The 27,645-nt window shown below is 46.2% G+C and overlaps 1 protein-coding gene across 2 annotated transcripts; it reads left to right on the plus strand.

The window, feature by feature from the left end:
* Window positions 1-1,475: 1,475 nt before the first annotated feature.
* On the plus strand, window positions 1,476-27,645 carry MAP3K8 (mitogen-activated protein kinase kinase kinase 8). 2 transcript variants are annotated; one of them, XM_082647023.1, is made up of 8 exons: window positions 1,476-1,634; window positions 6,608-6,969; window positions 15,631-15,798; window positions 18,682-18,943; window positions 20,437-20,543; window positions 24,460-24,612; window positions 25,255-25,501; window positions 26,794-27,645. In XM_082647023.1, the coding sequence occupies exons 2-8, from the start codon at window positions 6,631-6,633 to the stop codon at window positions 26,922-26,924; spliced, it is 1,407 nt and encodes a 468-aa protein (XP_082503149.1). In that variant the 5' UTR covers window positions 1,476-1,634; window positions 6,608-6,630; the 3' UTR covers window positions 26,925-27,645. The 2 variants fall into 2 exon arrangements, with proteins under 2 accessions (XP_082503149.1, XP_082503150.1); XM_082647024.1 differs by lacking the exon at window positions 1,476-1,634 and adding an exon at window positions 1,930-1,975.

The raw sequence follows: 27,645 nt of genomic DNA on the forward strand, positions 1-27,645 counted from the left end.
CGCGGGCCCAGAAGCACAAAGAAGTGATGGGCGTTAAGGTCCCACAGCGAGGGCCTTGCTTCTCATCTCAGCTAGCCTCTGTCCGCCGGCAATTCTCAGATGACTTCCTTGGGTGGGAATAACAATTCACTTTCCGTAGGAGAAACGCGGAGAGTCTTCGAGCGGCTCCGCTGCAGTCTTGCCCTTGTGTGCGTGTGAGGGTGCGTGGGCCCGAGACGAGCTTGGGAACAGGAAAGGGCCGGACGCGGACTCAGCGAGGACGTTGGAATCTGGGCTCCACCTGGCACGTCCAACGTCCGGGTCGCCGAGATGGAGAGGGTCGGTGCGTTACAGCGTCTCTCCCTCTCGGGGCTGTCTTGCAAAATGTCCCGATACTCAAGAAGTACTGGCAGGGGCGCGGGGCAGGGGGGAGCGTGTGCCGCCTCTCGGTGGGTATCGGCAATGTCCAGCAGAGAGGATTTCGCGGAGAGAGGCGCTGTTTCCCTAGAACTTCCTTCCGGCTTCGCCGCGAGAAAACGCTTTCCACTCGAGAAGGAAGATCGCTCTAGACGCATTTGGACCTTCTTCCCCAGCGGGACAGAGAATCCCAGACTCGAAGCTGGGGGTTATAGGAAGAGACGGGGCAGATACACTTTGTAACCGGGCGGTGCCACCTAACCAGTTCCGATAAAGGCTGCAAAGAGCGAAACCAGGTTTTCCTGGCGGGGACCCCGGCCCTCGTCCAGCGCCCCGTCACCTCCCACGGCAGCCTCTCCCAAGCCCTTAAACTGGGTCCGTGCTGGGGGCCACGCATCACCGCCCTGCGTGTGTGACCTGGACCGAAACCTGAGCGGGGCGGGCCGCGGTTCCGGGAAGCTCCCTGCGCCTCCTGTAGCGGGGCGGGGGCAGCACGCGGCGCCCCTGTTCGCCACTCCCCCCCGCCCCGAGCACACAGACACACCCTCGGGCATGGGGTGCGCGGGAAAGGGCCGGGGACCCCACAGCAGCGCCGAGGGCGCCGGCACCTTAGGAAATACGAGCTTCCCTCGGCGGCCGGGGGCAGAGGCAGGGTCGCCCTTTCCAGCTCCGCGTCGGGGCGCCCTCTACCCCCGGCTGCCGGGTCCCCAGGTCGGAGGGAACTCGGGGGTGTTTTTCCACGCTGAGGGCCGAGGCCGCGCAGCCGGAGGTGGCCCCCGGGAGGCGTGGCGAGACCTACCCCGCTCCCGGCGCGCCCCACCCCCGTCCCACCTCCAGCTCCGCCCAGCGCCCCGAGGGCAAGCGGGGGGAGGCCGGAATTTCCCCTCGCGGGGGCTCGGGCAGCCTTGCAAGCCGGCGGGCTCTTTCTGTTTACGGAGAGAAAGGGGAAATGGAAGAGGCGGGGAGGCGGCGGCTGGAGTCCGCTGCGCCGCCCCTCGGCCGGCCCAGAAGCTGTGAGTCAGGGGCCGACGAGGGCAGCCCGGGCGCGCGGGAGGCGCGGGGCTCACTCGACCGCTCGGGCCCGGACAGCGCGCCAACGCTCCGGGGCCGGTAGCCCTGGTTCCCGCTCCTGCCGACGCCGGACCTGGGGACCCCGGCGCGCCCGACTCCTGGGGGCCGCCCGCCCTCTGCGCCGCGAGCCGTCGGGGGACGGCGGCGGGGCCGCGCGGAGGCCGCAGGTAAGAGTTCCGGGGCTCGGAGCTATCGTTCGATCGCAGCCCTGTTGGGTGCCCCGGCGGTTCGCACCCTGAGGTCCGGGGCGTCCCGGCATCCGGGAGGGCTCCGGGGCCCTGGGGGGCGGGCGTGCCCGTCTCCGGCTGCGGCGCTTCGGGGCTGCGCGCGGGTCGCGGCTGCAGCCGGCGCAGCTGGAAAGCACCTTGCGCAAGGGTCCCACGGGGCACCGGCCGCGACTCCTCCCCTTTCCTCCTCCTTCCCGGATCCCTAGCGCGCGAGCAGGGCAGGTCCCGGCTTCCCGCCGCGGGCGCCACCCGCAAGGCTGCGCCCTCCCTGCTCAGACCCGGTGAGTGTGCCCCGGAGGCGCGGGGCCCGGCTGCCGCTGGCCCTGGCGATGGGTGCTCTTCTCATGTGCAAGTCCTTTAACGCTCCCTTCATCTTAAGGACCGGGAGGAATGGAGGGGAGGGGGTTTAGCAGGGTCGAGAGCCTCCGAGCAACTTCACGCTTGCATCCCGGATCCCATTCTGCGACCAGTAGGGTGGTTATAGCAGAACACGAATGCTGGGCTTTTGACCTAAGAAAGAATGTTAAGGGGAAAAATGTTATTTCACAGATGTTTTCCCGTGGAAATGCAGTATCAGGATTCCGAAGTTCTAGTTCTAGGAGGGGAACCACGTTGAAAAAGGAAGCGCAGCGTCCAGATCGTCCCAAAAGTTAACGGGGAAGGCCGCGAGCTATCTTTAAGAAAACATTGCAACGTCTGTTTCACTTTTGGAAAGACGTATTTTGGCCCAGAATAAAGGACTGCTCCCGACAAAAACAGGGAAGGAAGCAGTAATACAGTTGCTTTGCGTACCTGTGGCCTGAGTTTTAGGTACTTGCCAAGTAGAAGGTAATTTGGATCGGCAGACGCCCCCGGATCTGATGGCGTGAGGTTGGTGTGCGGTATTTCTGGCAGACGTCCTATAAGGAGAATCGGATGGTTGAGGCATCTAGAGGTTTTGAAGTGGCTGTGCTTCTAATACAGCTAGAATGTCTTCATTCTCGGTTTCTTTTAAAAAATAAATTTGTTTATTTATTTATGTTTGGCTGTGTTGGGTCTTCGTTGCTGCGCGGGCTTTCTCTGGTTGCAGCGAGCAGGGGGTGCTGAGGTGCGCGGGCTTCTCCTTGCTGTGGCTTCTCTTGTGGCGGAGCACTCGCGCTCTAGGTGCAGGGGCTTCAATAGTTGTGGCTTGCGGGCTCTAGAGCGCAGGCTCAGTGGTTGTGGCGCGCGGGCTCTAGAGCGCAGGCTCAGTGGTTGTGGCGCGCGGGCTCTAGAGCGCAGGCTCAGTGGTTGTGGCGCGCAGGCTCTAGAGCGCAGGCTCAGTGGTTGTGGCGCGCGGGCTCTAGAGCTCAGGCTCAGTAGTTGTGGTGCATGGGCTCTAGAGCGCAGGCTCAGTGGTTGTGGTGTGCGGGCTTAGTTGCTTCGCCTCATGTGGGATCTTCCCAGACCAGGGATTGAACCCGTGTGCCCTGCATTGGCAGGCGGATTCTTAACCACTGCACCACCAGGGAAGTCCCAATTCTCGGGCTTTTTGAGAAAAAAATATTATTAGAAGTCTTATTGGAGGTGTGCCCTGAGGGGCAATGTACTATTTTGGCAGAAAAATCTTTTAAATGTGAAGTAACGTGAGGTATAATCATCCTTTGTAAGGCAGGAGCCTACACCAGTAATCTTGGCCATTTTCATGCGCACTTGCCAGGAAACGCTCACCTTTTGTCTATGGAGATGGAAGTAGCTAAGAGTATGCCATTCTGTTTAGGAGAGTATCTCCTCTTGGCTTTACTGCCAATTTCAGAAATTATTTGAAGCAGATCATTTTGACTGTATCTGCCCATTTGTCCATTTCTAAAATTGGTATAGTCCCCTCCTGCGTTAACAAGTGGGGATTTAATGCAGATTTTTATTGAACACTGTGTGGGGAAGGGTGCTTGCTGCTAAAGTGAAATACAGATCCCTTCATCATTCACTTTTCTAGACGTCTGCTGGTGGTGAGTAACGCAGAAATCATTAGCATCTTGTCTGCTTAATTAAGGCCTGAAAACGCTGAGGCTTCTGCCGGCACCTTGAGCGGGCGGTTGTCAGGGTTTTCTGGGGCGCACACGGGTTTGCACGCGGGTTTGCAGGAGTGGAGGTTGGCGTTGCTAGGGGATTAGTGGCACCGAAGACACACGCCTCCACCTCCCTGCCCTCCCCCAGCAGATTACGGGCGTGTGTGTTTCCGCCTCTCAGGTTTTACATACAAATGTTCCAGACTTTCTGCAGGATTTAAAAACCAAAACCTGCCTTTCCTCTCTGGATCAGCTAACCGACTTGTAAACTGTATGGACCTTTTCCTCTCTTTCTATAGCCCTGTTACTACTGGGAACTTTACTTTCTCTCTGGCCAGCCATTCGCTAAGTAAATCCAGCAGGTTTGGAACTTTTCAGCCAGTGGGGTCCTAAATTGAGCTGTTGTTGTTTCAATTCCATTTTTTTCCCTGTAAATTCTACAAGTAGAAACTGCAACTAAATGGCCCCGTGAAACCTAGTCCAATGTTCCTCCGTTAACCTAAAAAATTCCTTTCATAAGTCAAGAGACTCCAAGAGCCTGAATCAGTCTTCCTCAAAGACCAGCCAGGTCTCAGAGAGGGGGCTTTCCTTTGCTCTCCAGATGTAACTGTAATGATAACAGCCATCAAAACATTTCATTGGTTTCTGCCTTTATTTTTTTTCTTTCTTTGTCTCTTATTTTAGAAACAGTCTTTAGAACCTTACTGTGAAGAAGGGGGAGGATGGGGGGTTGGAGGGGAATAGGTAGCCGCAGCCCGTTTGCAGTTAAGAAAGGCGGCCTAATGTAGTACCTGCAAAGCCAGGGATCCGACCCAGTCCTTCGATTTCATGCGCATCGTAGCAGCTTCAAAAGACATAGTTTATGTACTGTGCACCAGACTCTGCGCCCTTATGCTCTGGAACTCCTTTGACCCTCACAACCACCTACAAGGGACATGCTGTTATTACTTGCATTTTGCAGGTGGGGGACATCGACATGAAGTGAGGTTAAAGTACAAAACTTGACCAAGATCATGCAAACACTAAAGGAGGGGCTGAGATTGGCCCCCCGCAGCCTGAGTCTAGATGCCATGTCATAACTGCGTAATCCTACACTTCTTTCCCCATACACAATTTGTAGTGGCACAGGGGTTAAGACTACACGCTCCCAATGCTGGGGGCCAGGGTCCGACCCCTAGTCAGGGAACTAGATCCCACAGTGCATGCCACAACTAAGACTTCACATGCCACAACTAAGGAGACTGTGAGCCACAACTGAGGAGCCCGCTGGCCACAACTAAGACCTGGCCCAACCAAATAAAATAAATATTTTAAAAAAAGAGCATTAAAAAAAAAAAGAAAGAAAGAAATGGATCGTCCAGTAACTTAATAACGACACTAAATTGCATGGTTCTTTTCTCAAGTGAAATTCACCAAGAGGCCTATGTCTGGGTCTTGTGGGCAGGTGGCCCCAAGGTGGAATATTTCCTAGAGTTTGGTGCTTGTGCTCCATCCAGGTTGATGGGAGCCTGTGGCTTTTGTTTAGCCCTGTGTGTTGAACGCATTGAAGGCTTGTGCTTTCAAGAACCTGAAAGACTTGGCAGAGAGAGGCTGCTTCCAGGAGCACAGTAGTTTAGGTAGACATACATACCTTTTCATTTTCTTAGGTCTCTTAAGTCCTTTTACCTTTAATCCTCTGGAATGGTGGTGTTCCCAGATCCTGAGCAACAGCATCACTGTTTACCCTTGACTTACCTTCTTCTTCTCATTTACAGATCCCCAAGGCTCCTGATTTGTATAGAAGAGCTGAAATACGGTTTTGGCTAATCAGAGTTAGTCAGTCTTGCCCATGTCTTGCTTATGATAGGTTTGGCTTCCCTGGCTTCTTTATAAAACCACAACTTCTAGAGAGTCATTGATCTAGATATTAAGTTAACTTTCTTGAGTCTTTGAGATGCATGCTTTGTACTGTTAAAGAATCCTGGTCACAGGAGGGGACAGCTGATTACAGGTTAAAGGAATCTTCTCCTTTCTCATACCCGTCCTCAGCAGAAAGAAGTTTGAGATTTGCCGTCTCCTTTCTAAATGAGCTGTTATTTGTGTCAGAATTATTCCTGAAACTTGACTTACCATCATCACATTTGCTCAGATTAGAATCCGTGTGACATGCTTCTGGCTTCAGGGCCTGAATTTTATTTGCAAAGTTAGCTCCTGAATTTGGTAAAGGAGTTTTTTGTTTTTAAGTAAATTTCCATTTTCATTTTATTTATTTATTTATTTTTTGGCTGTGCCGCGCGGCTTGCGGGATCCTAGTTCCCCAACCAGGGATTGAACCCGGGCCACCACAGTGAAAGTGCTGAGTCCTAACCACTGGACTGCCAGGGAAGTCCCAAGGAGTTTCTTTTTTTAAAAAAAAAGCCACCCACGGCCTAAAAGCCACAGAGATCATGCAGGGAAGATTGTCCCCTGCGGCAGGGTTGGAAACGGTCAAGTGAGCGCCGGACTAAAGGTTATCTAAGGTCCCTTTCTTCACCGTCTGTGCATTTGACCTCACACACACTGTGGCCAGAGCCCTTATTTTATTTGTTTGTTTGTTTTTGTGGTACGCGGGCCTCTCACTGCTGAGACCCCTCCCGTTGCGAGGCTCCGGACGCGCAGGCTCAGCAGCCATGGCTCACGGGCCCAGCCGCTCCGCGGCATGTGGGATCTTCCCGGACCGGGGCACGAACCCGTGTCTCCTGCATCGGCAGGCGGACTCTCAACCACTGCGCCACCAGGGAAACCCGCCCTTATTTTATAAACAAAGTCGTATAGAAGCCTGTTCCCAATCCTTTCATGTCAGTTTCCCATTGATCTCAAATGCAAATACAAATACAGTGAACTAAGTAGTTGAGGTTTCTTTTGCAGACTCTCTGGAGAGCCTGACAGTGATGGAGTTCATGAGCACTGGAAGTGACAGCAAAGAAGAAATCGATTTATTAATGAAGCATTTGAACGTGTCTGATGTAATAGACATTATGGAAAATCTTTACGCGAGTGAAGAGCCTGTGGCCTACGAACCCAGTCTGATGACCGTGTGTCAGGACAGCAATCACGAGGAGGAGGGGCGTGCCGACTCCGTGCTGCTCAGCGGCCAGGAGGGGCCTTGGCTGTCATCGGTCCGATACGGAACCGTGGAGGACTTGCTTGCTTTTGCAAACCACATATCCAACACCGCCAAGCGTTTGTACGGACACCGACCGCAAGAATCTGGAATTTTATTAAATATGGTATGTTTTTTCCTGATCAGTTGAGTGCCGTGTGTTCAGCTTACTACTGCTGCTGCACTTACTGCTGAGTAGGATGTGAACCTGGTTCAGGCTGGCTGCCAGGTATGGTGTTTAAAAATGGAATATCTGTAAGAATCACCTCCGTGTGAAAGGCGCAAAACACGGTCTTCGTTAAAAGTTCCATTTAAAGAATCTTTTCCATATTTTAGGAGTAGTTCTACAAATAGGTAATTAAGAAGAATGAATTTTAATTTAACAGTTCACTGAAGAGCTCATGCGTCAATTAGGCCGAAGAGAAAGGCTTCCTGAGATTCCTTCATCTGAGAGGGGAATAAAGGCTTTGTCTTTAATGAACATGTATTTTTTATGTAGTCTGTTGATGTATAATTTTTTATAAGTTATAGGTGTACAATATAGTGATTCACAATTTTTGGAGGTTATACTCCATTTATATTATTATGAAATATTGGCTGTATTCCATGTGTTACACGGTATATCCTTGCAGGTTATTTTATACATAATAGTTTGTGTCTTTTAATCCTCTACTCCTTTCCTCTTCCCTCTCCCCACTGGTAACCACTAGTTTGCTCTCTATATCTATGGTCTGTTTCTTTTTTGTTATATTCACTAGTTTGTTTTTTCAGATTCTACGTATAAGGGATAGCATACAGTGTTGGTCTTTCTCTGTCTGACTTATTTCACTTAGCATAATACCCTCCAAGTCCATCCATGTTACTGCAAATGGCAAACTTTCATTCTTTTTTTATGGCTGAGTAGTATTCCATTGTATGTATATGTGTGTGTGTGTATATATATATATATATATATATATATATATATATATATATATAACACATCTTCTTTATCCATTCATCTGTTGAGGAACAGTTAGATTGCTTCCATTCCTTGGCAATTGTAAATAACGCTGCTATGAACATTGGGGTACATGTATCTTTTCAAATTTGTATTTCCATTTTTTCAGATATATGCCCGGGGTGGAATTGCTGGATCATATGGTGGTTCTTTTTGGTTTTCTGAGGTGCCTCCATGCTGTTCTCCACAGTGGTTGCACCGGTTTACACTCCCAGCAACAGTGCAGGAGGGTTCCCTTTTCTCCATATCCTCTCCACATTTGTTATTTGTGTTTTTTGATGATGGCCGTTCTGACAGGTGTGAAGTGATGTCTCATTGTGGTCTTGATTTGCATTTCCCTGATGATTAGAGATGTTGAGCATCTTTTCATGGGCCTGTTGGCCATCTGCATGTCCTCTCTGGAAAAATGTCTCTTCAGGTCTTCTGCCCATTTTTTAATTGGGTTGTTGTTTTTTTGATGTTGAGTTATAGGAGCTGTTTACATATTTTCGATATTCATCCCTTCCTTATTGGTTGTATCATCTGCAAATATTTTCTCCTGTCCAGTAGGTTGTCTTTTTGTTTTGTCAATGGTTTCCTTTGCTGTGCAAAAGCTTTTAAGTTTAATTAAGTCCCATTTGTTTATTTTTGCTTTTATTTCCTTTGCTTTAGGAGACAGAGCCAAAAAATATTGCTACAATTTATGTCAAAGAATGTCTGTTGAATTTTTTTGAAGGCTGAATTTTTGTGCTCCTCTCTTGTCACGTCTCGAAACGTCACGACATTAATACTGGCTACATTCAGTTCTTGCAGAAATGTAGTTTGTGGCAGTAAATAGTTATCCACAGATTCGCTCTCTTTAATTGACAAAGTATGAATGACAAGGGCTATACTTGTTTAGTCACCCCAAGTATCCAAAAGATCCAAAATATTGTGACAACACTTAGTTGCCACAGTAGGGGATCAGGTGATGTGTTCGGGTGTGGTCAGTGTCTTAGTCTCTCAAAGGTGAATGTAGTTGCTGGCTAGAGGTGATGTTATTTTTTAAAAAGGACAATTCACAGAGGAGTGGGTGGGAACTTGCAAAACTCGCTTATTGATGAGAGTGCCTCCTTGCCTCTGGTGTATCTAAATGGCAAGAAGGCTAATGTATGGGGGGTGGTGCTGAACAAGTAAAGATTCTGGACCGAGTACTTAATTACTATTATTATTTTTTGCATACCACATTCGTTCAGTTCAAAACAACACAGTGATTTAGGTCAGCCGTGTAGTGAATTGTTTTGTTAGAAGCCAGTTGTGTTCAGCTATAGCTCAATTTGCAGCAGAATTGCAAAATTACCTTCCCCCCCCCCCCCACAAAAAAAGATTACCTTTGGCATCATTGTATGACTTGCTTTGGTCTGGATATACCAAACTGTGCTTGATAGTTAACTTTGCCTTGAGAAGAGTACTTCTGTTTATAAATGGGAAGTCATAATTTGAATAAGGGTTAATACCTGTTTGTCTTAGCTAAAATATAGCTGGAGAATTCTGGTTCAAAATAATATATATATCTATAATCAGAAACATAATTGTTTATGTATTTCTCTCTCTTTTCTTTTGACATATTTATTTGTTAAAATGGGTGTCTTAAAGGAAAACATGCAGAATAAACACATTATCTTTGCTTGCAAATATGTAGAGACTTGGGCTTACTTCCCCTGGACTACCAGCCTGGTGAGATGGGCCATAGAGTTGGGAACGTACAGAGGGAATTCAGGAAAAATATAAAGAGTACAAAGGAGTGGCTTCCTGAAGGTTTTGGAGTGAGGGGCAAAAAGAAGCTCACATGGCAAAAGAGAGAAATGAAGGCATTAAAAGGAGGTGAAAAAAAAAAAAAAAAGGAGGTGAAAATATTATCAGCAACGCGTAAGAGTAGACTGTTGTTAGTCCTGTCATGGAGCCTGTGCTCCAGAAATGAATCAAGGCATATTTGGGAGAAAATCTGCAAATAGGACACATCAAAAAAGCAGGGAACTTTACAACTTTCAAAAAGCTTTTTGTTGGGCTTCCCTGGTGGCGCAGTGGTTGAGAGTCCGCCTGCCGATGCAGGGGACACGGGTTCGTGCCCCGGTCCGGGAAGACCCCACGTGCCGCGGAGCGGCTGGGCCCGTGAGCCATGGCCGCTGAGCCTGCGCGTCCGTAGCCTGTGCTCCACGACGGGAGAGGCCACGACAGTGAGAGGCCCGCGTACCGCAAAAAAAAAAAAAAGGCTTTTTGTTTTAAAAAGTGATTATAGCAAGAAGACCTAACCTTAAAATCCACAGGAAAGTAGACCATGCCTTATTTGGCAAATCACCCTGTGACTGATGGCTCAGGGGGCTGTGATTGGCTTTCCTGTCACTGTCCTTAAGGATTAGATGCATCCCTGTGCCAGCTAGTAGCCTGTCACAGCTCCGTGTTTTATAAATAATGGCACAAGAACGGTGACTTGCCATCCCAGATCATAGCCAGTCTGAGACAAGCTGGTGAAGGAGGCCACGTTGGCTACTGGCTTCCTTCAACCTTGCGTGTGTTCTCCTGGGAACCATCCCACCTTCAAGACCTTCCTCTTCCCATGGCCCTCCCCCTAAGACTCCATCAAAACTTTTCTCTCCTGGCCTTGCTGCTGTCTGTTTCTCTGCTTTACAAGGTGGCAGCTAATTATCTACCCAACAGATTGGTTCCAAGGTAAAGTCGACCTTCAAGTGTATCCACATACGGACCAAATGCTTTCCTTGCAGTATTCATCCATTCATTTGCTAGACAGAGCTCAAACTTCTGCAGGGGATGAGGTACTTCTCCAGGTGCTGGAGATACAGTTTGTGTCCCCTGGTAGCTTTCTGCCTGCTGGAGAGGGCAAGTAGACAGGTCATTGTAATGGACTGTAGGACTTCTCAATACAGCTAGCCCTGATCGCTATGGGAACACTCAGGCGGGATACCTCACATAACCACGAGGCTGGGCAGGTGGAAAGGAGGAATGTCAGATCGGCTTCCAAGAGGAATTTAAAAAAATTCCTTTTTTGGCCGCACTACACAGCTTGTGGGATCTTAGTTCCCCAACCAGGGATTGAACCCAGGCCCTCGGCAGCGAAAGTGCTGCGTCCTAACCACTGGACCGCCAGGGAATTTCCCCGAGAGGAATTGATACCTAAATTACTGAGCTGGAATCAGCCAGATAAAGGGGCTGGAGAGCAGGGAATGTTTCAGATGGAGAGAATGGAGTCACAGACGCCCGGTGTATTACAGGCAACCTACCAGCACAGCGCCTGTGGAGTTAATTAGGGTGGGGGACCCAGGAGTTACAATCATATCCTGAAGCATAGGCGTGTAAAATGGTCGTCTGCATGTGTGTGCAAGTGGGTGCTATTTTCCTGAAAATAATATTTAAAAGATTCCACCAACATCCAGCAGGACCTGGGGAAGAAACTTTAGGAGACTAACCAGGGGTTGCTTTGTGTGAGGGTGCTACAAGTTACTTATAATCTAGACCAACTGTCACCCTCACCTGGGGATGAATAACCTAAAATGGGTTCTAAACACTCAACTCTTGGGTGATTGTTTGGGAAACTCACGAGCCCCAAAGAGCTTGCGCATAGATGTGGGTGTGAGATGCTGTCCTGCTCCACAGGCCGAGTCACGGATTCCTGGTTTCTCAGGGTTAAAAAAAACCTTAAAGATACTTGAGTCAAGCTCTCTGTCTGAAGCTTGAATCACCCCCTTTATCAGCTCCAATAATTGCTGGGCCATTTTGGTCTGTGCCTGGAAACCTGTGACGAAGCATGCATCATATTCTAGGGCATTTAATGTCATATCGGGCCAATGCTGATTGTAGGGAAGTCCTTCCTCAGAGGGGACTAAAAGCCATCTCTGACTTCCCTGACTCCTAAGCCCTACGTCTTGGCCATAAAAATGTGTATATACATATACGATGAGGAGTTGTGAAGACGGCAGGCCCTTGAATTAAAGTGCCCAGCATGTGTCTCAGCTCTGAAATGGACTAGCTGGGTGACATTGGGCCAGTCATTACAACCTCTATGCCTCTGTTTACTCATCTGTAAAATGGGCAAATGGCCACCTTCATTCCATACAATGAAGCACGTGACCTGTGTACACACAGTGCGTGTTGAAAGGATGCAAAGCCACCCTTGTAACGAGTGTTAATGTAAAATACCTTTGCTTAGCTCCCAGGAAGCATCCTGACCAGGCCCACCTGTGAATGGCTTCACGAAGGAAGAAATTAACATACCCCTTCCAGAGCATCACCAGAAAATAAACCAGTGCATCTAAGAAAAAAATGGAAAATTTTATTTGAGCCAAAATAGAGGCTTGTATCCTGGGAAGAGCATCTCAGGAAGCTCTGAGAACTGCTCTGCCTGTTATGATCCAGGGACTTTGCAGAACCACAAACTGGCCATCACTTGCATGTCACACCACACGTTCAGGGACTGTCGTCTGAGGTGGCCCGGGAGAACTTGCAGGGTGTTTGGAGGAGGGTCCCCAGAACGCTGGGGATGATAAACTGCAGTGAAGGAACTGTAGTATTTGATCTAAAGAGAAGAAGGCCAAGCCGTGCTCAGTGATGTGTAAATGTAGACATTTAACAACTGTGTTCTGATCACAGCTCAGCTTGAATTACAGCCTCTGCAAGATCAAAGGCTCTTACCTAAGGAATAGGAGCTGCGCCTTTGGGGTCAGACAGACCCGAGTTTGAATCCTGACTCTTGCTGCCTAGTGAGTTCCTTAACCTCCTGAAGCCAGTTTCCTCATCTGTGAGTGGAGATAAAAAGAGCCCTTACGTCACAGGCCTGTTATGAGAAATTGCTGAGTTAATGTATGAAGTACTCAGCACAGTGCCTGGCCCAGAATTAACGCTCGGTAGCTGGCTGGCGTTACTACTCTCCATCCTGCCGGCTAAGAGCGCACCGCATCAGAGGGGGTTAGAGCAGATTTGGGTTGGACAAGAGTAAAACTTTCAAGTGAAGTAAGTCAGACAAAGACAAATATTATATGACATCACTTATACGTGGAATCTAAAAACATGATACAAATGAACTTATTTACAAAATGGAAATAGACTCATAGACATAGAAAACAAACTTATGGTTTCCAAAGGGGAAAGGGAGGGGGGAGGGATAAATGAGGAGTTTGAGATTAACAGTTACACACTACTATATATAAATAGATAAACAGCCAGAACCTACTGGTTACAGCCCCGAACTTGAACCTGGCTGTCCCTTTGCTGTGGGACCAGCAGAGCAGGACAGAGCCAGATCCCACGGATCTAGAACAAACTTATATACAAAACAGAAATCAACCCACAGACATAGAAAACAAACTTACGGTTACGAAAGGGGATGGGGGGAGGATAAATTAGGAGTTTGGGATTAACATATACATACAGCTATATATAAAATAGATAACCACCAAGGACCTACTGTATAGCACAGGGAATTGTATTCAGTATCTTGTAATAACCTATAATGGAAAAGAATCTGAAAAAGAATAGAGATGTATATGTATAACTGAATCACTGCCGTACACCTGAAACTAGCACAACATTGTAAATCAGCTATACTTCAATTAAAAAAAAATTTTTGTTTTAAGTAAAACTTTTTTTTTCCAAAGGTGAGTTAAGCCCTGAAGTGGATTCCTGGAGAATCGAATGAAATTGGGTCTGTAAATATTTAATAACAAGGAAGAGGCAATAAAGCGAGTGCAGCTGAGTGCCGTGAGCATGGTTCTGTCTGCATGTGGTTCCCAGCGTGCTGTAGAAGTGGCCTCCAGGAACTTGAGGTGACAATTCTTGAAAGGACGTCGTATTTCAAACTTGGCAACGCCGCGGTCTGCACTTGGTCATTTTCCCTCTCGGGACCTGCGCAGAGGCTGCACTCAGTGAATACTGAAGTTTTTAGTGTAGTGACTGCACATTTCGAAGTATTAGCGTTCTTTGCTTCATTCCCTAATAGTGAGCACGCCTGTTCACGGGGTGTAGCTAAGATTAGCAGTAGTAGGTCCTGAGTGAATAACGCTTACGGGCACCAGGATTATTCCCAGAGCAGGGCCCGTGTAAGGCCCCCTGCATCTGGAGATGACTCGGAGTCTACCCTTTACCCACGTGATCTGCACGCCCCTTCACCCTCTCCCATTCCTGAAATAACTTCATGTCACTTTGATAGTTTCATAATCCCCGAATTCATAATCTGAAGTCGTAATATTCCTAATGAAACGTAGGTAAAACCTGTATTTTTGAGACTCTAACCCTTGAAAGCATACCCAACACATTTTTTTTAGGAATGTGCTCCAGGTCATGTCTCCCACGGACTATCTTATTAATTTGTTTTCATTTGATTTGTAATTATTTCTCCTCTCAATTCTTCACTTTTGAAAAATTGACATAGACTTTATATGCAGTAAAATACACAGGGCTTTCATATCCAGTTTGATGGGTTTTGACAAGGGTACATACCTTATAACCCACACTGCTATCAGGATATCGCTCTCCTAATTTTTGTTAATTGTTATTTTTATTCATTTATTTAAAAATTGAAGTATAGTTGATTTACAATGTCATGTTATTTTCAGGTGTACAGCAACGTGTTTCAGTTATACTATACTGTGTATATATATATATTTTTTTTTTTCAGATTCTTTTCCCTTATAGGTTATTGCAAAATATTGAGTATAGTCCCCTGTGCTATACAGTAGGTCCTTGTTGGTTATCTATTTTATACATAGCTGTATGTATATGTTAATCCCAAACTCCTAATTTATCCTCCCCCCGTCCCCTTTCGTAACCATAAGTTTGTTTTCTATGTCTGTGGGTTTATTTCTGTTTTGTATATAAGTTCATTTGTGTCATATTTTAGATTCCACATATAAGTGATATCATATGTATTTGCCTTTCTCTGTCTGACTTACTTCACTTAGTATGATCATCTCCAGGTCCATCCATGTTGCTGCAGATGGCGTTATTTCATTCCTTTTTATGGCTGAGCAGTATTCCACTGTGTATATGTGCCACATCTTCTTTGTCCATTCCTCTGTTGATGGACACTTAGGTTGTCGCTCTCAGCTTTTGAGTCGGCTGGTGTTCAGACCTCTTGTTCAAAGTGTTTACTGACTCATGAACCCTCAGAGGTCAGGGGTCATCTGTCTCTTGTTCATCGCTGCCTGCTCAGAACCAAACACAGTGCCTGGCACATACCATGCACTCAGTAAATATTAAACGAGTGAATGGATGAGAAATGGTTCTGCCCTTACTTTGCTTACGTGGCGCTGTCAACTCATAGCTCTGGCATAACACATTGTTTTCCAGAATCCTCTGTGATCATCAATTCATTTCCCTACTCTCTATGAGTGTGCGTCACCTCTGAGTAATAGGTATGCAGACTAACAGGTTAGCACATTTTAACTGGAAACGAGTCAGCTAGCAGGCACAGTTTACATGTCTGCAATGTTTATTTTCAGCCTTTTGGTCACAGCAGTCGTGGTGCATTCGGTAAATCATTTTTAAAGTTCTCTTTGGCAGTGAATTACTCACACGTAGATAGAAATATGATCAGGGCTGACCAGGGGTGTGTTTCTGTTACATGCTTTCTCTGTTGTGCTGAAGCTCTGGATAGGAGCTCTAAGAGGCTTCTGTACACTGTTATGGTTATATACGGTGACATTAATTTTGAACCCTGCGTGTAGGAATGCGGTCTAACGTAACCAGTTTCTAAAGGGCGGGTCTCAGAAAAGGACTTTGCTGAAATTCTTACCCTCCTGCACTTTTGTTTTGTTGTAGGTAATCACTCCCCAGAACGGACGCTATCAGATAGACTCTGATGTTCTTCTCATCCCTTGGAAGCTGACTTACAGGAATATTGGCTCTAATTTTATTCCTCGGGGGGCCTTTGGAAAAGTGTACTTAGCACAAGACATAAAAACTAAGAAAAGAATGGCGTGTAAACTGGTACGTACTTCATAAGCAACAGGGTGCCCTGCGTGCTCGGCATGGGGGCTTTTGCGTGCTCGTTTATTCACTTTACTCAAAGCTGGCTACCCCTTGACGGCCTCTTATCTAAGGGTGCTGAGTCCAAGAAAAGCATCTCTGTTTTATAGGTTTGCTTGCTACCTGGGGCCATTCAGCCCCCAAGTCTGCTTAAGGCCACAGTTGATTTTAATCAGTTTGCTCTGATAACAAAGAAAGTACCAGCTCCTTTAGCGCCAGTTTGGATAACTTCATCCCTCTTGGGGTGGCTGAAGGGGAGCTACCCTGCAAGAGCACATCTGTTTGCTGCTGCTTCAATGCCACCCACTGGGGAGGGGACCAGGCAGGGAAGCAGACCCTGGGAAAGCTGTAAGTCTCCTCAGGACTGTAGATTAAAGGGCTGAATTTCAGAGAAAAAACCCATCTCTTTTTTTTTTTTTTTTTTTAAGATGTTGGGGGTAGGAGTTTATTAATTAATTAATTTATTTTTGCTGCGTTGGGTCTTCGTTTCTGTGCGAGGGCTTTCTCTAGTTGTGGCAAGTGGGGGCCACTCTTCATCGCGGTGCGCGGGCCTCTCACTATCACAGCCTCTCTTGTTGCAGAGCACAGACTCCGGACGCGCAGGCTCAGTAGTTGTGGCTCACGGGCTTAGGTGCTCCGCGGCATGTGGGATCCTCCCAGACCAGGGCTCGAACCCGTGTACCCTGCATCGGCAGGCAGATTCTCAACAACTGCGCCACCAGGGAAGCCCCGCATCTCTTCTTATTGAGCAATCACTGCCGAGGTGCCCCACTTTGGAAAACCGTTTGGCACGACCTAGCAAAGTGAACGCGCACACGCCCTGTGACCCAGCAATTCCCACTCCTGCAGGTGCTCGCCCAGCAGGCATGCACACGTGGTCACTAGAGCCACGTGCTAGAGTGCTCATAGCAGCAGTATTTGTAATAGCCCCAAACTGGGAAGTTTCCAAGTGCTGAAATATGGTGTATTTACACACTGGGATGCTGTCCAGTGAAGAGAAGAAATGATTTACAACTTCCTATTGACGATGATAGATCTACGTTAGGTTACGCCAGGGCAGCTGGACACAAAATAGGATCAACTGTATGAGATTCCTCTTACATAAGGGCCAAAAAAAGCTAAACAAACCCATGCTGTTGGAAGTCCCATGAGTGGCTGCCCATGAGGAGCAGGGACAGGCAGGGGGCAGCAGGGGGCTTCAGGGCGCTGGTGGGCTTCTGTTTCCTGATCTACATAGTGGTTACATGGGTGTGTTCAGTTGAAAATTTATTGAGTTTGATACTTAACCAGTTTTGCACTTTTGTGTATGTCTGTTGTACTTTAAAGTTTTGTGTTTTTTAAAGTGCAATAAAACAAACTCACTGGGCTTCCCTGGTGGCGCAGTGGTTGAGAGTCCGCCTGCCGATGCTGGGCACGGGTTCGAGCCCCGATCCGGGAGGATCCCACATGCCGCGGAGCGGCTGGGCCCGTGAGCCATGGCCGCTGAGCCTGCGCGTCCGGAACCTGTGCTCCGCAATGGGAGAGGCCACGGCAGTGGGAGGCCCACGTACCGCAAAAAACAAACAAACTCACTTTTGATTTAACGAAAACAAAACATAAAATAATTACTGAATATCATCTCAGTCTCTCTTATTGTCATGTGGGCCTTGTTTGTTCCCCCTTAAAGGGTGGCCAGAGCAGCTGTTATTAAAAGGAAGAGGGCTTCCCTGGTGGCGCAGTGGTTGAGAGTCCGCCTGCTGATGCAGGGGACACGGGTTCGTGCCCCTGTCCGGGAAGATCCCACATGCCGCGGAGCGGCTGGGCCCGTGAGCCATGGCCGCTGAGCCTGCGCGTCCGGAGCCTGTGCTCCGCAACGGGAGAGGCCGCAACAGTGAGAGGCCCGCGTACTGCAAAAAAAAAAAAAAAAAAAAGGAAGAAAAGGAGGTGATATAGTAAGTTACCTGAAGGTTCATTTAGGAGATACGTCCAAGTTAAAAAAAAAAAATCTGGAGACATTATTTATAGCTCTTAGAACCAAAGTGTTCTGTTTTTCAGTTTCATCGCAAAAGGCGTGGGAAATAGATTTGTGGGTTTGTTTTCCTTGCAGTCCTGATATTTAATATTGAAGCCATATTTTTTCTTAAAAAACAGAAACATATAAGATGATTAACAACCCCAAACAGGTCCAAAAGGATGCAGGCTAAAGAATGAGATCCCTTTCCTTAAAGTAACTACTATTAACGGGTTCTTACATGTCCTTCCAGAGAATTTCCATGGACATGTGTATGGCTGAAGAGTTTATTACAAGTGGGAATAGAATATATGTACTCCTGCATCTTGATTGTTTTCAGTCTATCAGTATATTTTGGAGACATTCCATATCTCTCTGCACTGAAAGAGCTACTTCTTTCTTTATTAATGACTTCCGATTTTCTGTAGAGTGGATGGCCAGTGCTTATTTAAATGCATTGTTAGAACACAAACTGAGAGACCAGAGACATTATGTTATTTCGTGACAAGGAATATTGAAAATATGGCCTAAAATCTAGGTACCATAGAAATTACATGTATAAAAGATGGGAAATTACCTCCTTTGTTTCAGTCATCATGAAAAATTCTTCGGTTGGGTGCCTATACTCTAAATGAAAGCAGTATTTCATTATTTTGTTTTTTCTTTTTTTTTTTTACCTTAAGCGGACGTGAATGTAAAGGTACATCTCAAGTAAACATTGTCGTAACTCGGGAGTAAATTCCACAACACGTCCCTGAGGGCGTTTACTTGCCTTCTGGTTTGTGAGCTGACCTGGGCTGTGTATTCTTTTCTTTATCTTGGGGTTGTTTAGAATCTTGTGTTTTGTGTTCTAGATCCCAGTAGACCAATTTAAGCCGTCTGACGTGGAAATCCAGGCTTGCTTCCGGCACGAGAACATCGCTGAGTTATACGGCGCGGTTCTATGGGGCGAAACCGTCCATCTCTTTATGGAAGCAGGCGAGGGAGGGTCTGTCCTGGAGAAACTGGAGAGCTGTGGACCCATGAGAGAATTTGAGATTATTTGGGTGACAAAGCATGTTCTCAAGGGACTTGATTTTCTGCACTCGAAGAAAGTGATTCACCATGACATTAAACGTGAGTTCTCCTTGGACGTGTCCCTTTTTGGCTTAAAAAGGACTAGATAGACCTTAGGCACATGGCTCCTCCTTCAATCTGAAGGTCCTCGGTGGCAGGGAAGACACCCCTCCCCCGCTTTCTCCCTGGGTCCCTGAGATACATTTTAGAGTCCAGTGGGGTCACGAGAGCTTTCAAAGTCATAAGGAAGGATGATTTTCCAATTGTTGTGGAAGAGATTATAGCCACATATCATTAACCACTGCCTTGTTACTAGGCTTTAAAAATGGTAACACACTTAAAAACACAGTCAACGTTTTTGAAAAACAAATTGCTTTTTAATTTTGAATACAAATTTGGCAATAGTCCATTAAAGAAGCTTTCACTGACTGCTTTCTAGGAATAAAGAGATTGTGGGGAAATACACAAGAGAGACCTGCTGTGAACCCCTAATATCTAAGGGCAAATTGGACTGGCAAAACTTGTCCTGACAGAAATTGGATATTTCACTTTTTTGTTTTAGGAAGTGGCTTGATAATACTATGCTTATGTCTTAGAATTTGAAACTCAATATATAAAATATAAGAAATATTTTTTCCAGCTTTACTGAGAAATAATTGACATGTAATATTGTGTGAGTTTAAGGTGTACAAGGGAATGATTTGATATATGTATATATTGCAAACTTATCACCACAATAGGGTTAGTTAACATCTATCCATCTCATGTATTTATAATTTTTTTGTGTGGTGGGAACTTTTAAAATCTATTCTCTTAGCAACTCTCCAATACGCCATTCGGTATTATGGACTATAGTCACCATGCTGTACGTCACAGCCCCAGAACTTTTTCATCTTATTATTGGAAGATGAAATAATATTCATCTTATTATTATTTTTCATCTTATTATTTGTAACCTTTGACCACCTTCCCGAAGTCCCCCCACCTCAACCCGAGGCAACCACTCTGTTCTCTGTTTCTATGTTTGTTTGTTTGTTTCTTTTTTAGATTCCGCATATGTTAGATCATACGGTATTTGTCTTTTCCTGTCTGACTTATTTCGCATAATGCCGTCAAGGTTCATCCATATTGTCACAAATAGCAGAGTTTCCTTCTTTTTTATGGCTGAATAATATTCCATTCTATATACCACACAATTTATATGTATATATTATGTATCACAAAAATTTATATATATATACAAGTCTTCTTTATCCATTCATCCATCAGTGGACACTTTGGTTGTTTCTGTGTCTTGGCTGTTGTATCTTGAGGATTATTAATGGCTACAATCATTTATATCCACCTTGGCTGAATTCTTGACAAATCTGAAGTGATTTTTACCTAAACTCTCACCCAGATTCATCCTTCTCTTTTGAACATAATAAGCCCACTTTAGTAGGGGAAGCATTTCAATCTATCTTTATATGGAACTCGTTGTTTTAAATAATGTTTTCATTTTATTTAGGGATAGATACACAATTTTTTTACTGAAAAATTTCCTCTCTTTATAGCTAGCAACATTGTTTTCATGTCCACAAAAGCTGTTTTGGTGGATTTTGGTCTAAGTGTCCAAATGACTGAAGAGATCTATTTTCCTAAGGAGCTGCGAGGAACAGAGGTAATTATGTTCACACCAGAATGGGCAATATCTTACTAAGAGTAAAAATAAGATGTGCTAGCATTACTGCAGAAAGGACAAAGAAGGGGAAGAAAACCATTACATGAAATCATTGTTATCACTGGACCATGTTTAATGAGCATTTACTCTGTGCCATATACTCTTTAGCCCTTGAAATAAATTATATTGTTTAATCCTCACAATACTATTATTATAGGCAAATACTATTATTCCCATTTTAAAATAAGAAAATAAGCTTGAAGAGGTTAAAATAAAGTGCGCCAAGTTACTCAGCTACTGATAGATCAGGGCCTCGAAATCTAGTTCTTTCTGAGTCTAAAGTCTAAGGTGTAACGGCTATGTAACTTTTTGATATAACTAATATATGTGGTTTTAGCATAACTAATATTACTGTTTTGGTTCAGTTACAGCCATAATTGTCATGGTCCTTAAGAACATTTACTGAGAGAACTGACGGCATTTCAGGCCTCTCTTGAATCCTGGAAATCTTAAAAGAAGTCTCATTTACTGGAGTACAAATGAATCTTATTTGAAGATATAAACTTGCTATACTATTTAGCTCATTTGTGAAGCAGGAACAACAAAAACAAAACTTTCCTGAATCTAAGTGGGATTCAGAGGAATGCGTTCCCGGGCTGTCAAATAATATATTTAGTGCTCACCTTATTAGGCTGAGCAGTTGGCCTGTGTAGTGAGTGTCTATCTGGCACCTGCTGTGTGAAGACTGCTGTAGGTGCCAGGGATGGAGCACAGGGCAAAGCCAGTAGGAAGGAGGGAGGACCCATTTTAAATTTACCTGAATTATGAACGTTTAACCGTTTAGTTCACGGTTGGTTATGATGGGTGTGGGGTTGGATGCATCTGGGAAGGTACGTGGGTGTAGAATCTGCCTTCCTGACCCATCTCCATGACTGTGAGATGATAAACTATCAGAGGGGAACCGTCAGAGCCTCCTAGCCCCATGCCCTTGCAGCTATAGAAAGTACCCTCAGGAAATGGAGAGGGGGCAGTTGCCTGGACGTTTGCCCCAAGATTATCAGGTCAGTCCCGGTGTTAATCGGACGATAACCTCTAGTTTAGCTAGTGAATGTATTGCACTGAACTCATTGCAGTGCTAAAAAAATTGTCTGCCTTTCAAACCAAGATTCTGTAAGGCTTTTCTTAACCCTCTGAAAGCAAAGACTCCCCCCGGGCAGCAGAAGAGGTCTTTGATTTTGCTGTTATCACTGAACTTATTCTGGAAAATACTTGGGAGAGGATTCTAGAGGGTTGTCTTCAAGCAGAATAATGTTCAGAAGAAAACATTATTTATTTACTATTTTTTTAAAGAATGTTTTAATCACCAGATCTTAGGAAAACTTTCCCAAAGCACAAAATCTAATAGGACAGCACTTATGACATGTTTTTTTCGGAAAATACTTCAGCATGTTTGGCAGTCATCAGACATTCAGATATGTGACACTCTACCCTTTTTCCTGGAGCCGTTTGAGAAACAAGCTGTTTATGGTATTAAAGATGGAAAATACCTTTCTCTTCCCGGCAGGGTGATCAAATTGAACATTTTGCAATAGCCAGGGAAAGACATCTCCTTCCTGGGATTTTCTAGCAGAAACAGAGTGTGTGCTCGGGTATGAGATAGGAGCACAGCGTCTGTTCCTGGATAGTATTTGGATTGAGGTATTTTCACCAAATGTAAATTGCTTTCCATGACGGGATAAACTGGCCTTGGTGTTCCTAGTTATAAACTATTCTGATAACTCGTGTTTGTTCACCCTCTGTATGGCACTCACGATCGAAGAGTGACGGTGAGAGTGATGGTGAGTGTGACGGTGAGAGCGATGGTGAATGTGACGGTGAGAGCGATGGTGAGTGTGATGGTGAGTGCGATGGTGATGGTGCGTGTGACGGTGATTGTGACGGTGAGAGTGACAGTGACGGTGTGACGGTGAGAGTGATGGTGAGTGTGACGGTGAGAGTGACGGTGAGTGTGATGGTGAGTGACGGTGAGTGTGACGGTGAGCGTGATGAACTGGGAAGGAAAGCTCTCGGCAACCTTGTTATGACTCCTCATCCTTAGAGAGCAAGAAGGTATAATTAGTCAAGGTCACCGGTGCAGATTCGCTTCCCGTTAGAACTTGGTCACTTAGCTGCAGATGATTTCTGATCCCCCCAGCAGAGCTTCTTCAAATTCAGGACATGATCTTATAACCATGTATTTTTAATACAATGACAGGGTTCATCTGTCCTATCTTTAAGCTATTGTTTTTGAATTCCCTGCTACAGAGAAGGAAGGAAAAATCAACGTGCATAGCTAATTAGAATTCCTTTGATTGCATGCTTCCTTTTGTAAAGTTCTTATGTAAGGTCCCTCGTCATCCTCTCGTGCCGGGACACACACACACACACACACACACACACACACACACACACACAGTCTCTTTCCCTTTGTAATAAATGTTATCAGAGGTGAAGGCCTTGACCCCTGACCTCTAGGCTCCTTTGCTCCAGTGCCCACACCCTCGGGCGCACAAGCCCCACAGAGCCAGCCCTGAAAGGAAGTGCCCTTGACCCCCACGCCCTGCTGCTCTGGTGGCTTGAGGACCCAGGAATGTGAGCCGTGGGCCTCTGCCGGGTGACGGGGAACGGCCCGAGGGGCCGCAGCCAGGCCTCCTTGTGGGTAGGATGCTGCCGCCCCCGATGTGCCCAGTCCCTCCAGGGCCCTGAGCACATCGTGGTCCGTGGTGATGCCCGCAGTAACGGTTGCCTAATCCTTGCTTAGGGGAGCGGGCAAGGGTGGAGCAGGGTGGGCACTGCTGTTGGCAGCTGTCCTGACCACTGTGCATGGCGCTAAATCTTGTGATTTTATTTGGTAAGAAAGCCCTTCAGAGAGAGAGAGAGAGAGAGAGAGAGAGAGAGAGAGAATCAGCGAGGGAACCAAAGCCAGCCAGCCCGGAATTGTGTTGTAGCAAGTACTTGAGGCAAGTTAGGAGGGGGAAACTGGGCAATTTCCCCAGGTTTTGTAAGCCAGTTCTTTATTTATTTACTCTGAAATGTATTCTGGGAACACTCACCCGCGTTTCCATATTCAGATGACAGGCAGCATCAAAACTTCTTAGAGCTAAATATTGACAATGAGGGTAGTAACTGCTCTCTGCCTGTACCCGCCGTAAAGACACGGGTCCCCAGGGTTTGCTCTTTTTTACGTTTAGAAACAAACGCTGCTTAGAGAAACTATCTCTAAAACTAGCCCTCCTTTTCCAGCATCGGCTCATAAAACCAGACAGAACTTACACAATGTGAACATGGCATGCCTTCAATATTTAGTCACTGGGCTCCCTGGTGTGTAGAAATAAGAAGTGGGTCATAGAATTGACCAATTAGGATCACTTTCCCATCATTACACTTTAAATTCTTCTCTTCCGCGTAGTCGGTGTTGATACCATGGAGACTTCTGCTGCCTTTGATGACTGTAGATAATTAGTGGTTTGGCATTTTAATGACAAACATGAAATGAGGCCATGTATTTCAGTGTCATTTAGATATGAAAGGAATTGATGTTTTAATAGAAACAGGAAGCGTCGATCTGTGCTTTGCAGAACTTGGATGGGTGGGACTCCCAGGTGGGCTCTCGGCTGCGGGTCCTTTGCTGCCTGGTCTGCCTTGTGTTCAGTCTGTGCGAAGAGGTGTTCTGAGGCTGCAGGGGCCCCTCGGCCAAGGCTGCCTGGGTCCCCGAGGGTCTGTGCTTCTCCTTCGCTGAAGGGAACACAGCAATGCCAGGCCCTTCTGAGGGGATGAAGTGTGCGGGGAATATGGTGAAACTTCCTGAACTGGATTAGGGAAGTGGTACCTAGACAGGTGAGGGGAGTCAGACTGAACTGTCCTGCTTCTCTTTCAGATTTACATGAGCCCGGAGGTGATCCTGTGCAGAGGCCATTCGACCAAAGCAGACATCTACAGCCTGGGGGCCACGCTCATCCACATGCAGACGGGCACCCCGCCCTGGGTGAAGCGCTACCCACGCTCCGCCTACCCCTCCTACCTGTACATAGTAAGCAGGGGCAGCGGGGCACCCCACCTGCTCAGGAGAGCTGCTCTTTCTCGGGTGACACACCTGAATGGGATGATGGTGAACTATGACCCATGAGGGGACGCTGAAAGTTCCTCCCACGTGGAGCGATGACCCGTTCCCGCAAAGAAGGCATCGCTGTTTGAGTGGGAACCTACCCCAATGTGCATGAGCAGAAATTATAGCTATGCTGGTATACAAGATGCCACTGAAGAGCATCAGAGTAGCATAAATCCTTGCGCCGAGGAAGTCGTATGTGTTCTTTGAACACGTTCCAAAATAAGAAGTTAGATTATAGATCCCCACGGCAGCCTGGAACGTAGTGAAACACGCAGGCCCCCTTTGACAGTGGAGAGGTTGAGAAGTAGACCCTTCCCCGTTACTGCACAGGGACCTTTGGCCACTGCTCTGCTGGAAAGCTGTTTATTCAAACCTCGCATGTATCTTTGACTGCATTCAACCAAAACATGGGTTTCACTCAGTTTCCTTAGGAAATGTTCCTGAAGGGTATGAGCTGTATTTGCTTCGAAACAAAAGACCGCGCAGGTCTTGTAACTAAAGCACTCGTGCTGTCGAGGGTATATTTTCATACCAGTGACGCTAAGAGAGCTGGTTTGTTCATAGATCCACAAGCAAGCGCCTCCTTTGGAAGATATCGCTGAAGACTGCAGTCCTGGCATGAGAGAGCTGATGGAGGCCGCTCTGGAGAGGAACCCCAGTCACCGCCCCAGGGCAGCAGACCTGCTGAAACACGACGCCCTGAACCCCCCTAGGGAGGATCAGCCCCGCTGTCAGAGCCTGGACTCTGCCCTCTTTGAGCAGAAGCGGCTGCTGAGCCGCAAGGAGTTGGAGCTTCCTGAGAACATCGCCGGTATGGACGCCCTGCAGTGTGCAGCGCCCTTGCTTCCCTTCTTTTTCTGCCTCTGTCCCACTTCTAAAAATTAGAGCTCACAAAAGCACTTGGGACAAAAATGGAATTAGCAGATGCAAACTGGTATCTATAGGATGGATAAACAGCAAGGTCCTGCTGTAGAGCTCAGGGAACTATAGTCAATATCCTGTGATAAAACCAGGATGGAAAAGAAGATGAAAAAGAATATCTATGTGTATAACCGAGTCACTTTGCTGTACAGCAGAAATGAACACAACATTGTCAATCAACTAGACTTCAATAAAATTAAAAAAAATTGAAGTGACTTCCTGCATGCCATAAGTTGTTGGAGAAATTTCAGCAAGAATGTTAGCTAAAGCATATACAAAAAAAAAAAAAATTGGCTGGGAATTCCCTGGTGGTCCAGTGGTTAAGACTCTGTGCTTCCATTGCAGGGGGCACGGGTTCTATCCCTGGTCAGGGAACTAAGATATCACCTGTCGCGGGGCACGGCCAAAAAGAAAAAAATCACAATTAAGAAAAAAATTGGCTACTTTATCAGCAAAGTCTAACTGGTTTCCAGGCAAATGGAGATCATGCAGTCTTTGAGAATTGCTCTGCCTTGCTTTTTTGCAGCAGAGAATTAGCATTTGCTTTTAAAAACAGATCAAGCATGACAGTTTTGCTGTTAGCAAAGAGCCGGGTTCTTTTTAATGCAATTATGGTAAACCACACCAGCGCTTGTTTGGAAACATCATGGTGTTGATAAAATATTGAGTTTGAAGGCAACTTGCATTTCTGCTTCCTCTGCTCAAAATCTCTCTGCCAGCTGTGAAGCTTTCCCATTTAGGAAAGACAATACGCATTCCAGGAGCATTGAATATGCACAGAGAGGGGTTTCCGTTTTTCTTATGAAAATCTGTGACAATCTCAATCTGTTTGGGTCCAAACCCAGACGTCAGGCCTGGAACTCTGGTTTGCATTTCTCGGCTTCTTGTCTGACTTTTCTGCATTTGAAAAGAATCATCTGGGATGTTGGAAGATGGGCCAGGATTTCTAGCTGATTTCTTGTGGTCGTTGACTCTTTTTTGCGTTCTTTTGTCTGTGTCGTATCACACAGACTAGCCAATAGTGTTCAACTCTGAGGCTCCTTAATAAAACCAGAGTTTGAATGCCGTCCCATTAGGCCCACAGTTTGCTGCTGTTTCTGTTTTTTTGCTGAAGAACCAGGCACTTGTCATTGAACATTCCCCTGGTCATTTATTTTATTTTTTCGATGTTTCCCTTTTCAGATTCTTCATGCACAGGGAGCACTGAGGAATCGGAGGTGCTGAAGAGACAGCGTTCTCTCTACATAGACCTTGGGGCCCTGGCTGGCTATTTCAACCTTGTCCGGGGTCCACCAACGCTAGAATACGGCTGATGGATGGCGGCATTTGCCCTAAATTAGGACTCAGCATTTGCTGGTCTCTGGGAAGCTGATTCTGCTGACTCCGCACAGGGGCTCTGTCAAGTGAATTGTGCGTTTATCGGCTGGGCTCCCACGACTCATGGACGTGACTCCACGTGGCTCCTGTGTGTTGATCTGTGAAGCTGCCCGGGGCCCCATCAGGCTGGAAGGTTCTCATTTCTCAGGTGGTACGTCTGACTCAAAGGAAGCTGAGAGTTCACCGAAGGATCATTTCCAGTGGCTGATTCCATTCACTGTGCACTTTGCTCAAAATTTTAAAAATACCAATCACAAGGATAATATATTAGCCTGAAATTACTATTCTCGGTTCTAATTTAAGTATGGGAAGTTCATTGAACTCAGAATAGTTTGGTGTATATTAGTATGTATTCTATGATAACTCTTTGAGTCTTTGTCAGTAAACCCCAATATAAATGAAAATATTGTAGCAATGAGCTGGACTAGTGTCTTAAAAATGGCTGATGAGTTAGGAGCCGTCTGGCGGCAGGCCACTAGAGATGGGTTCTGTTACGTTCCTATGGAAACATTTTGTACTGTACGTGCTATGCTTCAAACATTTAAAACGTGATGTTTTGAATGTGGATAAAACTGTGTTAAACCACATAATGTCTGTACATCCCAAAGGATGAGAATGTGACCTTTAAGAAAAATGGAACCATTTATAAATTCTTAA

This window comes from Grampus griseus (genome assembly GCF_964374135.1).
Source record: "Grampus griseus genome assembly, chromosome: 2".
Taxonomy (NCBI): Eukaryota; Metazoa; Chordata; class Mammalia; order Artiodactyla; family Delphinidae; genus Grampus; species Grampus griseus.